The 15,080-nt window shown below is 40.6% G+C and overlaps 1 protein-coding gene across 1 annotated transcript; it reads right to left on the bottom strand.

Annotated features, from left to right (window-relative positions):
- Window positions 1-8,799: 8,799 nt before the first annotated feature.
- LOC122558059 (insulin-like) lies at window positions 8,800-13,248 on the bottom strand. The gene is made up of 3 exons (XM_043706384.1): window positions 13,211-13,248; window positions 12,272-12,482; window positions 8,800-9,494 (listed from the first exon to the last, which is right to left on the bottom strand). Exons 2-3 carry the CDS (start codon window positions 12,456-12,458, stop codon window positions 9,340-9,342), a joined length of 342 nt encoding a protein of 113 aa, XP_043562319.1. The 5' UTR covers window positions 12,459-12,482; window positions 13,211-13,248; the 3' UTR covers window positions 8,800-9,339.
- Between the last annotated feature and the right edge of the window lie 1,832 nt (window positions 13,249-15,080).

The following is a 15,080-nucleotide window of genomic DNA, read 5'->3' as shown; positions in this document are numbered from 1 at the left end:
GTGCACTTGTTTTGGATCAGGCCAGAACCCCTCGAAACATTTTAAGAAGGTAGCCCATGGCCCTAACTTTTCCAGTTGTTTTAGGCAGATGTTAAGGTGGATATACCAAGAGTAATGCAGCTGATCAAACCACTTGGCTTCAAGTAAAACCGAATTTATTTACACACCACTGAATGAAACACAAACAAAAGAAAACAGACTTAAGAATAACAACGATTTGAACACCTGACCAACACGATCTAACTTAACAAAGAACTGTTCTGCTTTCCTGCAACATCTCATAAATACACCCCTTGGCAAAAAGGTAAATTCGAACACAGGTTCTTACAGGAGAGAGAGATTGCAAAGAGGATCAGACAGGGATCATTGAGTGAAGTACGGAACCTCTTTTCTCCCAGCAACATCTCAGGGTCCCCAGTTAAAACTAAACTAAACTAAAACAAGAAAAATCCCTGAACTGGGAGAACTAGTCACCTCCCTTTCATTGTACAAGTGCTTTCTAAAAAAAAACAAAAATCCCTTTTCCCTCATTATTGCCTTAGGCAGTATCTGTTAGCCACAGTCAAAGTGGCCTAAACCCAGATAAATCGGAGCCTTTGCCTTTCACTACCCCTTTTAAAAAAAAAACAAGGGTAACATAATCTTGTTAAAGGAGCAGTGTCATGATACACTTGGTCTCTGCCTGAACCCTTGAAAGAATAGCCTGGGGTTTCCATCTAATGGAGCAGGATGGGTAATGACAGAAGATGAGGTGAAGAAAGGACTAAAATCAAAATAGCAAGCCCAAATGTTGCTATCCTGACAGGAAGAGGCAATATGAGAGAGCAAGAGCTTTAATACCTAAGTTGGATTACACTATATTAACACTGAACCCCTCTCTCTTCATAATCATCATTGATGTTCTAACTGACCAAGTTGTATCATTGCTGATGATGCTTTCCGATGACTTTGACCTATGTGATAGGAAAATGAAAATATAGCCAAATATTGAAATATTTGGAGAATATTCTGGAATACACTGGTAACGAGCATCAATAAACCAAAGATCCTACCACTGTGAGGCAGCAGTGCTAACCACTGAGCCACCATGCTACCCACAAAGTGGAGAGGGAAAGGAATTTGATGAGATGAGTGCTGAGCTGAGACTGCCAGGAAAAACAGAGAAGAGGAAGGTCTAACATCAGATGGAAAAATGCAGTGGTGAGGGACTTAAATGCAGCACTATTAGAAGAATAATGGTTAGCTCACAAGAGATAATATAAAAGGGTGACCAACTGGTCAGCTTGTATTCAAGAAAGTGGGTCAAAGTGAAATATAAATACTATGAATGAAGATATGGGGCAAGTGAATAGTTTCAAGTTCCTGGTATTATTGATGGCAGAAAGTAAAAGTAGAACAATTGAGCAATGGAGTAACTATGGTTTGAGTTGGAAGAAGTACAATGAAGGGTTATGTGACTGTGGTGAGACCTGCCTTGTTATATAGCACAGAAAACTGACAAAATCAAGGACAATGACTGAATGCTAAAGGAATGCAGCTGCTGTGATGGATGCATAGAGTAACAAGAAAGGACAGCATCAGGAACACACATATCAGGGTGCTATCAAGATTGGAGCATCAAAGGAAGTAGCTGACGAGAATTAAAAATGGCAGTTATTTGTTTGATTAGATTACCGCCCAACAAGCCCACACAAACTCTCTGAAAAGTAATCCACCCAGACCCATTCCCCTACATTCACCTTGAACATCAAGGACAATTTAACACATGCAATTCAACCGACCTACACATCTTTGGATCATGGGAGGAAACCTGAGCACCTAGAGGAAACCCATGCAGACACAGGGAGAATGTGCCAACTCCACACAGGCAGTCACCCAAGACAGAAATCGAACCTGGATCCCTACCATGTGAGGCAGCAGTGCTAACCACTGAGCCACCATGCCACCCACAAAGTGGAGAGGGAAAGGAATTTGATGAAATGAGTGCTGAGATGAGACTGCCAGGAAAAACAGAGAAGAGGAAGGTCTAAAGATGAAAGATGGAAAAATGCAGTGATGAGGGACTTCAATGTAGCACTATTGGAAGAATAATGGTTATCTCACAAGAGACAATGGAAAAGGGTGATCAACTGGTAATTTGGTGACTATGATAAACATCTGGAAAGTTCAGGGTAGTATCAAATTGGAAGAAAAAAAATACCACATGGCAAAGATCAGTGGTAAGCATTAGGATTGGAAAGTCTTTGCAGAAAATCAACAAAAACAAAACTAAACAAATAATAATGTGAGAAAAGATACATTTGAAGATAAATTTGCAAACAATATCAAGACTGACAGCAAGAGCGTCTTTAAATAATTATAAAGGAAAAGAAAGGCAAAAGTGAACATAGGGTTGGGGAACAACCGAGAGAACAGGGTTAGGGAAATAATAATGGGGAACCAGGATGTTAATCTGAAGAGAATGGTCAGATTAGATTACCTACAGTGTGGAAACAGGCCCTTCAGCCCAACAACTGACCCTCCAAAGAGTAACCCACCCAGACCCATTTCCCTCTGACTAACGCACCTAACACTGTGGGAAATTTAGCTTGGCCAATTCACCTGATCTGCACATCTTTGGACTGTGCGAGGAAACCCACACATACACAGGGAGAATGTGCAAACTCCACACAGACAGTTGCCCGAGGCTGGAATTGAACCTTGGGACCCTGGTGTTGTGAGGCAACAGTGCTAACAACTGAACCACCGTGCTGCCCCCAAGGCCACTGTGCTGCCTCCATCCTGAACTCAGACCTATGTGCTTCTGATTTCTGAAGCCTTACCTCATTTGGAAAATAGTTTACGCCTCTGTTTTTCTCAACAATGTGCATGGCCTCATACTTTCCCACATTGAAATCTGTCTGCCATTTCTTTGTTTCACTTATTCTGCTTCTATTTATCATCAGTGGTTACATCAGTATTATGGGTGCTAGCAGCAAGGTGAATACTGAGCTAGAATGTACCACTGGTTTCATACATCACTGGGCAGCAAAATGGCTGAAATTACAAACAGTCTACTTGCAGAGGAGGAAGGAGGCACAGTCACCAATGCTGAAGAAGGATCTACCATTGACTGCTACTGACAGTGTTTTACTAATGGTTGAGGCTCAAGCAACATTTTCACTGTTGTCAGATATTTGTGTCTGAGAGGTCATTGGAAAAAATACAATAAAGGTAGAAACAACTGAACCCTAGTTCCATTTGCTCATCATGATATATCCCTTCTTTGATCTTTTCCAAGCAACATTCACTTGATGGAGGACTTGAAAACCAAATGTCTCAGCTTGCAGTAATGCAGCAAAGAAAAACAGAATATATACCTTGAAGATGCTAATTCTTCCAGTCATTAATAATCACTCTAGATTGATGAACTGAGGGGGAAACATGGCATAGTATCAATGGCTTCAGTGTGCTGGGTTGGGATGTGGAAAAGTGGTTGTTTGAATTTTCAGAGAGTGGTGGTTGGTGTAAGTAGGAAAGTAGTAGTGATACTTCCAAAACTGACAGACTCTGTCAATGTTCCTAGCTTTCATTCAAATACCTTCAAACAACGTTTTCAAGAGCGACAATTTCTTGGGTAAATCCAGAAAGAAGGAAATTTGCAACAAATATCTCTATGTTATTTAATGTCTTAGTCCAAGAAAATTATTAAAAAGCATACAGACCACAAATGGATTATGCATTATCTGTTTCAGGTAAACAGAGCAATGAAAAGATATGCATCTATTATTTGTTTCAGATATAATATTCTGGAGGTCACATGAGAACTTCTAGTGAGAAATGGATACCTTTCTCCTCCGTACTGGGATGTGAGAATGTATTTGTAGTTATTTTGCAGTTGAAATGTTTCTATTCATTTTAAATCATTTTTAATGAGGCTTTGGATTTTTTGAATACAGTTCCAATCTGAAGTGAAGAAAGTATCAGAAGCTGGAATCACAGGCACAATTCCTGTCGCTAGCATGGGAATATTGAAGAATGCTTGGAGCTGCCCAGCTTCTGTTAGAGTTGAATGGAGCTACGTTACTGGCAGAAAGTGAACCTAAGTCCTCTGTATGATTCAGTCACATTTGGCAGCTTCATTCATATAAGGAATGCAGGCTTTACTGGCTGAGCTCTTGAAAAGTTGGTCATGAGCTGCTGTCTTGAATGACTGCAAATAATTTGGTGTGGGTGCTAACAGAGTTGTTCGGCAGGGACGTCCAGGATTTTAACCCAGTGACACTGAAGGAACACCTATACATTTCCAAATTAGGGTGGTGAGTGGTTTGGAGGGATGTTTTCAGGTGGTGGTGGTGCCATGAGTCTGCTATTAATGTCCATCTTGATCCTAGTGCTTGTTGGTTCAGAAGGTGCTGTCTAAAGAGCTTCGGTGAATTTGTGCAGTGTATCTTGCATATAGTACACAGTATTGCAACTGAGCATCCATAGTGGAGGGAGTGAATGTTTACGGATGCGGTATCAATCCAGCTGGTTACTTTATCCGGAATGGTGTCAAGCTTCTTGAGTGTTCTTGGGGAGTGTACCATCACACTCTTGTCTTGTGCCTTGTAGATGGTGGATACAATCTGGGGAGACATGAGGTGGGTCACTCAATTGAAAATCTCTTGGCTCTGATCTGTTCTTGTAGCCACAGTATTTATATAGCTAGTCCAGTTTAATTTCTGGTCAAGATAAGCCCCAGAATGATCTTAGTGGGGGAAATCAGTGATGGTAACGTCATTGAATGTCAATGGGTGATGGCTAGATTTTCTCTTGGTGAAGATAGTCATTGCCTGGGCACTTGCCTAGCACAAATGTTGCTTGCCACTTGTCACACTAAGCCTGGATATTGTCCAGGTGTTGCTGGATTTGAACATAGATTGCTTCAGTTTCTTGTTAAGGGCAAAAGTCATGATGAGGCAACTGAAGATGGCTGGGCCTAGGATATGAAAACAAGGAACTTTTGTAGAAATATCCTCAAGCTGAGCTCCAACAGCCACAACCATCTTCCTTTGTGCTATATATGACTCCAACCGGTGAAGACATTTCCCCAATTTCCATTAAATCCAGAAATCCAGATTGCTAGGAATCCTTTGTACTATATTTGGTCAAATGCAGCTTTCATGTCACCTCTGGAATTCAGTTCTTCTGTCCATGTTTGAACCAAGTTTGTAATAAGTTCACTATTGAGAGAGACCTGGATGTTTGCGAAGACAGTGTGAAGTAAGTTGATATGCTCAAACAGGCTGATGTTAAGAAGGAGGATGTGTTGAATATTTTGAAAAATATAAGTCCCCTAGGCCAGACGGGATATATCCAAAATTTTTACTGGAAGTGAAGGAAGAGATTACTGTGCCTTTGACAATGACCTTCGCATCCTCACTGTCCACTGGAGTAGTGCCAGATGACTGGAGAGTGACAAAAGTTATTCCCTTGTTAAAGAAATGGAATAGGGATGATCCTGGGAATTGCAGACCAGTCAGTTTTATAGATGAAAGTGAGGACTGCAAATGCTGGAGATTAGAGTTGAGAGTGTGGTGCTGGAAAAGCACAGCAGGTCAGGCAGCATCCAAGGAGCAAGAGAGTCGATGTTTCGGGCAAAAGCCCTTCATCAGGAATGAGCAGTTAGTCTGTGGTGGGCAAATTATTGAAGACGATTCTAACAGAGAAAATCATAGTTTGATTGGAGATAGCCAGCTTGGCTTTGTGAAGGGCAAATTATGACTCCCAAACCTTATTGAATTCTCTAAGGATGTGAGAAAGCATATTGATGAAGGTAGAGCAGTAGATTTCATGTACATGGATTTTAGCATGGTGGTTGGTAAGGTTCCCCATGGTAGGCTCATTCAGGAAGTAAGGAGGCATGGGATACAGAGAAATATGGCTGTTAGATACAGAATTGGCTGGCCCATAGAAGACAGAGGCTACTAGTAGATGGAAAGTATTCAGCCTGGAGCTCGGTGACCAGTGGTGTTCTGCAGGAATGTGTTCTGGGACCTCTGCTTTTGTGATCTTTATAAATGACTTGGATGAGGAAGTGGAAGGTGGGTTAGTAAGTTTGCCAATGTCACAAAGGTTGGTGGAGTTGTGGATAGTGTGGAGGGCTGTTGTAGATTGCAACGAGACATTGACAAGATGCAGAACTGGGCTGATAAGTGGACTGGGCAGGTGGAACTCAATCTGCAAAAGTGTGAAGCGATTCATTTTGGCAGGTCAAATTTGAATGCAAAATACAGGGTTAAAGGCAGGTTTCTTGGCAGTCTGGAGGAACAGAGGGATCTTGGGGTCCACACCCATAAATCGGTCCAAGTTGCCAACCAAGTTGATAGGGTTGTTAAGAAGGCATATGGTGTGTTGGCTTTCATTAGGAGGGGGATTGAGTTTAAGAGTGGTGAGGTTATGCTGCAGCTCCATAAAATCCTGGTTAGACCACACTTGGAATCTTGTGTTCAGTTCTGGTCGCCTCAATGTAGGAAGAATGTGGAACCTGTAGAGAGGGTGCAGAGGAGATTTACCAGGATGCTGCCTGGACTGGAGGGCAAGTCTTATGAAGAAAAGTTGAGCTAGGGCTTTTCTCATTGGAGCGAAGAAGGATGAGATGTGACTTGATAGAGATATACAAGATGTTGGGAGGCATAGATAGAGTGAATAGTCAGAGACTTTTTCCCAGGGCAGAAAAGGCTTTCAAAAGGAGCATCATTTTAAGGTGATTGGAGAAAGGTTTAGGGGAGATGTCAGAGGTAGGTTCTTTACACAGAGAGTGGTGGGTATATGGAATGTACCGCCAGCAGTAGTAGTAGAGTCAGAAACATTAGGGACATTTAAACGACTCTTGGATAGGTATATGGATGACAGTAAAACAAAGGATAGGTAGGTTAGTTTGATCTTAGAATAGGATAGAGGTTTGGTACAACTTCGACGACTGCTGGGCCTGTACTGTTCTATGTTCTATGTTAGGGAATTAAGTGGCCCTGCCAGAACCCAGACTGGGTGTCAATGAGTAGGTGATTGTGAAGCAAATGCTGCTTCATAATATTGCTAATGAATGCTTCAATTACCTTACTAATGATTACCCACAACACCTCATGGGTGTTTATTCTTGTGTTGAGAGATCTGTTCAAAGTCTGTCCTATTTAGTCTGACAGTAAGGCCACACAACATGATGAAGGAAATCCTCATTGTCAAGACAGTGCTTGCCCTCTATAAAAGGACTATGTGGTGGTCACTCTTCCCAATCTGTGACAGGCAAATTTGTGAGAACCTTAGAATTTAGAGCAGGAGTAGGCAACTCAGCCCTTCGAGTCTACTCTGCCATTTAATATGATGATGGCTGACCTCATCTCAGCCTCAACTCCACTTTCCCATCCTGTCCCCATAACCCTTTAACCTGTTAGTCATTAAAACTCTGTCTCTCTCTTCCTGAAGTTTCTTCAATTTCTGCACAACCACCACTCTGTGAATTACACAGATTCATGAGCCTTTGGAACAAGCAATTCCTTCGCATATTTGTACTAAATCTGCCACCCCTTAGCATAAAACTGTGACTTCTCATTCTAGATTGCCCCACAAAGAGAAGCATATGATCTACATCTACTTTGACAATCACCTTTAACACCTTACATGCATCAGCTGGATCTTCCATGCTTCTAAATTGTAATGAGTCTCGTCTTATATCATTCAATCTTTCCTCATAAGACAAGCCTTTCATCTCTGGAATTAATCTAATTAATCTAGAGAACCTTCTCTGAACTGCCTGCAATGCAATTATTTCCTTCTATAAATAAAGGGACAAATTTATATGCAGTACTCCAAATGAGGTTTCACCAATGTATTCTACTGTTGCATCAATACTTCCCTTCTTTTACACTTCATTTCATTAGCAATAATTATCAAAATTCCATTTGCCTTCCTTGTTACCTGCTGTACATACATGCCAGCTTTCTAGGACCCATGCATGAGGACACCCAGATCCCTCAATACTGAAGCATTTTGCGGTTTCTCTCCATTTAAACAGTAAACTGCCTTAATAGTGTACTGACCAAAATGGATAACATTTCACATATCCATGTGAAACGCTATCTGCTAAATTTTGAGGATGAGCTGAAGTATGTGCACTGGCTAATTCAATAATCTGCCACTGAGCCAGTCTACCAGCTAGGTGGTTTAGGACTTGACCAGATCAGTCAGTAGTAATGTACCTTAACCACTCTTGGTGATTGCAATGACGTTCCCCCATCTAGAGTACATTCTGCCCCTTTTCCACACTTAATGCATCCTCCAAGTGGAGTAGTACTGATTCATCAACTGAGACTGGGGTGGTAGGAAAGGGGAGGTGTTGCAGTATGTGGAAATCAGCAGGAGATTTGATTGTCCATGTTTGACCTGTTGCCATGAGACTTCATGAGGTCCAAACTCAATGTTGAGGACTTCCAGGGAAGTGCCTCCTCCAGCAGTATTTAAATGCTGCCACCTCTGCTGGGTCTGTCCTGCTAGTGGGACATGGCATACTCAGGGATGGTGAATCATTTATCTGGGACAGGGCCTGTAACGCATGACTGTTTGAGTGTGACTACGATATTGGTCGACTAGTCTATGAGACAACTCTCCCAATTTCAATACTAATCTTCAAATGTTAATAGGATGGCTTTCTGGGGGTCAACAGGACCAAGTTTCCATGGTCGTTTCTAGTTAGTTGGTCCATGCCAGAAAATCCCTCCATTTTCATTCCGAGCTGACCTACCAGACAGCCTTAATTAGTTTTGCAGTGGCCATTTTTAATTTTGAGTCTACCTTACGCCAAGCTCCAATTCTTTTCACCTCAGTCTACATGCATTGTGCCTTTACCACCAATAACGTCACTATATATTGCTTTGTGTGTGGTTTGATTGGGTGAAGCTGAAATCAAGTTAAGAAGTTAGAAAAAGGAATTAAGACAGAATATTGCAGGCATCAGAAGCTGCTCTTTATTTTTATGTTAAAATGTAAGCGATAAGGTATAGACTGTTTCAATCTGTGAAAGTGTGTACAATGTGCTCAGTCATCCATATAAACAGAGTGTGTTTTGATTTGATTCAGGAGACAGCTGCATTTATTTTAATAAAAGATCAAAGGCAATCGACAGAACACATTTAAATAAAGACTGGATTTTTTCAACAAAATGTAAGACTTTACTTTTTTTGCTATTTGCCACAAGCTTTTAGAAATTAATATGATTAGAGATAATTTAGTTTCTTTTTAAATAAATAATTTGGCAGTCAATCTGCCTCTTACACAATGGCTACACTCCTCACTCTCTGAGACTGATGGCATTTACATTTCTTATGAGTTGCAGTAGGCTTCGAGTTCGTAAAGGGAGCAGGTATTGTGACAGCAGTGCTCCACTATGCCTCTCTTCATCATCCGACCTAGCATTTTATTGAATAGAGGTTTCTGCTGTGCTTCATTGTCTTGAACAGACTCTTCACCAAGTAATCCTGAAAGTGAACAATTGGTCTTATGTTATTTCTCCTATTCTTAGAAAATCATAGGATCTGTGCAAAAACAAACCATCATGAATGCGCTGTATTTTATCAAGTGTTGTAGCCTCAGATCCCTCAGACTTAAAACGGTCAGGACAGGGGAGTCCATCTACAATCCAGACACCTGCCCCACAGCAATTTTACACTGGGAAGAATGTTAAGGTGAGATTGGAGAGCTGCCAGACAATCAGATGACTGGCAACTTTGCAGACCCAGCGGTGCCATTCAGAAACCCAGATAAGCCAGGGGTATCAGACAGATGAATGGAAGGCTTAGTAAAAGAGGTTGGGTGTAGGGTTGAATGAGGCTGGTGTTCCTTCTTTGACCAATGCAATGAAGAACCTCCAAATTGCCTGTCACCAACCACGCAGTTTAAAGGTGCCAGGCTCCCATCATGGCATGGGCATGGCCTGCCAAACCCCACTCACTCAGGGTAAAATCCCTCTGGTTGCAGGGTGAGGCTGTTATTTGGGCATTAGCTGTCTACTTACGAGCCCCAATAAAACAAAGGACCAAAAGCCTATGAAACACCTCCACCCAGCCCTGTAAGATGTCAGACCAGTTAGGAGGGCAGGAAAACCTCATTTTACCTGAACCTGCACTTATGTATTCATCATTAGGTTTATTTGAAAATCCTTTTCTTTGAACATTCTGTATTTCACACAAATATAGATAAGTCTTCAGAAGACTTTCTTGAAACATTAATTAGCAATGAATGTGAATAGCTGTAGACAATAGGGTGGAGGGCTGTCACTGTGTTAGTAACTGTTTTGGCATCTTTGCAAACCTGTAGACGCACATTTGCCAAAATTGCTAAACTTCCCAGTGTGCTAGTGACTTTGTGCATTACAGCATGGAAGTTTTGTTGATTTTAAAAAAAATAAATTCAGTTGGATCGTTGCCTTTAATTCTGGGTTCCCAACTTCTGAAAAGATAGGAAGATCTTCAATAGAGATTTACAAAAGCATAATAGACTTTATCCATGTAAACAGATGGAAAAAAAGTAGGATTATTTTCCTTATGGAGGTCAGAGATTGTCAATGAAGAGGTTAACAATTGTAAGGAATTTTGATATGGAGTACATAATTAGAGATGACTTACAGCAGAAGGTTTGATAACCAAAAGACAGAAATACAAGATCATTGGCAAAATAAAGTAAAGAAAGAGATTGATGTTTTTCTACAATGTATTAAAATGGTGGTATGAGACATTTGATGGCGTGGAAAAGGAGATTGAATAGAACTTTTCAAAAGGAAATGACATTCATACTTGACAAAGGAGGAAGATAGAGTGCTGCAGGGAAAGGGAAAGTGAGTGGGACTAATTGAATAGATCATTTAAAAAGTGAGCACTGTCATGACAGAGTATAAGAGGGTAAGGTAGTACACACTATGTGCTGGCATTTTCAAAAGGCTTTTGAAAAGAGATTATGCAGTAGACTAATGACGAAAGTCAGAAACTGTGGAGTCAGTGGACAAGTAGCAAAATAGAGAGCAAACTGGCTACAAAGCAGGAGATAGAGAGCAAAGGATCACAGTAATTACTCAGCCTAGCAGCAAGTTAAAAGTATGGTTCCACACAAGCTGATGCTGGAACCATTGCTGTTCACCATTTACACAAACAGTTTGAGTGCAGGAACCAGAAAAACAATTTCAAACTTTACAGGTGACACCAGATTGGGACCATATTTAGTGTAGAGAAAGAATGCAAAAAAATTAAAGAACACATTAATAAACTTGCAGAATTTTTGTACAAATAACTTAGAGTTTAACATCGTTCAGTGTGAGAAGTTATATTTTGTCCGGATGAATAAGAAGGTCACATATTGTTTGGAAAACATTAGTGTTAATAGGACAAGGAGCAAATAAATCCCAGTTATTAAATGTATCAATGCAAGTTAATGAAATCAGAAAAAAAATTCAAACTAAGCAACACGATGCTTTCTTAGTGAAATTGGAAAATCAGAGAACTTGCATAAACCTTGCAAAGAACCTTAATCAGGTCACACTTAGAGAATTGTCGCCTACTCCTGTCTCCACATTACAGAAAGGACATGGGAGATTTACAAGGATGATAATGCCAAAATTATAGGAACAGCCAAACATTTTGGGAATCTTTCTTCGAAATGAGACAAGTCTTTGGATGACTCAATTATTAAGGTTGTTAAAAATATGAATGAGGGTAAAGATGTTTCCACATGTGAAGAGTCCAAACTATGGCCCACAACAAAGCTGATCACAGGTAAATCTAAGAAAGGATTGAGGAGAATTCTTCACTGTCAAAGTAATTAGACTGTGGAGATTGATTTCAAGTAGAGTAGTTGAAGTTAATATCTTTGTGTATTTAAAGGGTAGCTAGGCAAGTACATGAGGGAGGAAGAAAGTGTCAGATATGATGATGGAGTTAGATGAAGTAGGGCACATTGGAGACCAGGCAGGGCATTTTTTGCACGGTTTATTTATGTGCTGCACATTGTTTGAAGTTCTATCTAAAAATGGACACGGTGCCCCATGTGCTATTTGCTTCTATTGGAAATACCAGGTGGGACAAATCGAATAGCAGCCCTGAACATTCCACCACTACACATCCCAAGTTAATCTCAGTGAAAATCTAACCTTTATGATTCAGGGCATAATGCTGAAGCATGATTTCTCACCCCATCCGTGAGTCAGATTAGATTCCTGGTTATTATGAAATGCAGAAAAGAACTCCATGCATTTGAGCTAACATACCTAGAAGCTGCACAATGCTTTTTTTTGTTTTAGGTTCATAGTAGAAACCCTTACTTCCACACACAAAATGTACAGCGTCCACAAGCTGTGAGCCACACAGGTGCTGTGAAGGTTGTGTTTCGAATCCTTTTGGGCAAGAGAAGATGAACAATACAGCCACCAGCACAATTTGGTTCCAAAGCACCATTTCAATGATTAAATGTAGGATTCCCTTTTAAAAGAAAAGAAAGAAAATATTGCATGTACAGAAGGTCTTCTACATTAGTAGTTTGTCCCTTTGAACTTCAAAGTAAGTTGACTATTTATGCCCCTCTTAATGAAGTCCAAAATACTGACTGATTTAATAACTGCTTTCTCCACCTTTCCTGCTATCTTCGGTGATTTACATACATATATACCCATCCCTCTGCTCCTGCATCCACTTAAGTATTGTACCCATATTTTACCTGGCCACTGGCCAAGTAGCCCACTTTTAGGTGATCTGGAATACTGCCTGTACCAGCCTAATGATTTTTATACATTTGTACAGACCTCACACAGCCAATTACAGCCCTGGAATGACAAATTCAAAGGCATGCAGTGTAGTTAATTTGTGCACTGCAAGATTACATAAATGGTAAACAGATAATCTTGTTTTGGTGGCTGCAGTTGAGGGATTAAATACTAACCAGGACCTGTTCCTTGTCTTCTTTGAAAAGGGGCACCTTTCAGTTACACATTGAACAGGCTGGTCAGGATTCTTGACCCAATACCTTACCCAAAGGACTGTGCCGACTCTCGCCAGCCTTAGTTTGAGCGTCCGAGTGCTGGGGAGCACCTTGAACAACAACCGAGCAACACAGTTTGCAGGAATGATCTACCAACTTTATAATGAAAGTGGTAAGTCAAGATCAAAGTTTCATTCAAATCTCAGCTTTGAAAATGTCATAGCATTCTTACCTGACCAGTCTGCTGCAGCTTGACTCTGAGCCTGTCAAATGTGCACTGACCATTGAGACAGCAAGCTTATTTATATTGCAAGCTGTTCAGCTATTGCTTTAAATTTGGTGTTTGGCTCTCAAAACATCCCCTCCCTTGATTCTCTGGTAAAAAAATCTCGCTGGCTTTGCACATTTGTTAATTGTTACATTTTGCAACTCATTTAACTTATCCCCTGTAAGTGTTTGCACTGGTAATATTTGTCCTTCATCTATTCTCAGCATCAGAAGCTGCTCATAAAAACTGATCATTTCACTTTCAAGTGGTGTTAAACCTTCAGAACAGCTCTGAAATTGTCCATTGGTCAATTAGTAACAACTGGAGGAGCTGTTTTGGTAGGTGTTGTTGATATATTAATTGCATTTCATTGTTTTGCTTATTAGACTCAGTGATGGCAAGAGAACACTTCTAAGCACTTAAAGATCCAGCCTGCCCTTCTTAATGAACTTGTTGAATCGTTGATGTAGCAGTTTGCTAGGAATTGAATGGAACTGTATTGACGTGGATTGGTCAATGATTTGCCATCACTTTTCCTATAACAGGTCGAACACTCTCAATTTTTCCCAGCCCTATGTGATTAATAGCTCACTCTCTTTTTCCTTCTGTTCAGCTGTTTCTTTTTCTCTTTGCTCCTTGCTTTTTCTAGTACTTTTCTTCTCGCCTCTCTCAAGAGGTGAGGAGCCTTAAGACATTGCATTTTATGATGTTGCCTTCTTCTTAATCATTGTTCTGCATGCACTTTTTGAATTGTTGATCTTCTGCCGAATTTTCTAGCCTTTTCTCCTTCGGTCACTGCAAGACATTAGAGGCTAATCTCAATTTTGTCCAATACTGTGGTGATAATGAACTGCCTATTTGCATCTCACCCACTTTTGATCCATTGACTTCATCGAGTGAAATGGAAGACAGTCTGCTGATTCACTATTACACAGTTTGCATGGTTGTACAAGAGTAGCATCCACTCTGTTGGTTCTTATCATGCCACAGTTCCATGGGAAGCAGCTGCCCTCTGATACGGAGATGCCGGTGTTGGACTGGGGTGTACAAAGTTAAAAATCACACAACACCAGGTTATAGTCCAACAGGTTTAATTGGAAGCACACTAGCTTTCGGAGAGCTGCTCTTTCATCAAGTGGTTGTGGAGGACACAATTGCTATAAATTCTGTGCCTTACAATGTGCTCTGAAAGCTAGTGTGCTTCCAATTAAACCTGTTGGACTATAACCTGGTGTTGTGTGATTTTTAACTTTGTAGCCCTCTGATACAGTATTTTGCCTCAGTGGCCAGTCTTTTTGCATGTACCCATCGTTCGTTTTACAGAGCACAACATTTCTGATCTCCCTCAGGGATACATACCTGTATGAAATTATGACTGGAAATTCTCCTTTATCTCCACCCTTGGATTCCCCCCACTTCTAACATCCTGCCTCAAGCCAGCTATTTCCGAATAAAATGGACCTGTCCAGCCTTAATAGCTCAGTTCCATGTCACACACAAGCTGATAATTGTATAAAAACCACAAGTGAGTTCTGGGTGTTTTTGATAGATGAGGGCTGGAAACCACCTTACTGCAAACTAATGAACATTTAACGATGTACATACAGGTTACTGAGGGAACTTAACAGGCTAGATGTTGAGAAGGTGTTTCCATTCATGGAATCTCAAACTATGGGACACCTATTTAAAACTGAGGTGAAAGGAATTTCTTCTCTTAGAGAGTATTGAAGGTCTAGAATTCTCTCCCACAGAGAGTTGTCGAGGATAGATCATTGAAAATATTTAAAGAGAAGGTAGATAGATTTTTAAATTTTCAGGGGGACAATGACAATGG

This window comes from Chiloscyllium plagiosum, chromosome 16 (assembly GCF_004010195.1).
Source record: "Chiloscyllium plagiosum isolate BGI_BamShark_2017 chromosome 16, ASM401019v2, whole genome shotgun sequence".
NCBI lineage: Eukaryota > Metazoa > Chordata > Chondrichthyes > Orectolobiformes > Hemiscylliidae > Chiloscyllium > Chiloscyllium plagiosum.
Note: the sequence above shows the minus strand (reverse complement) of the source record. Positions and strands in the feature narration are given on the sequence as shown.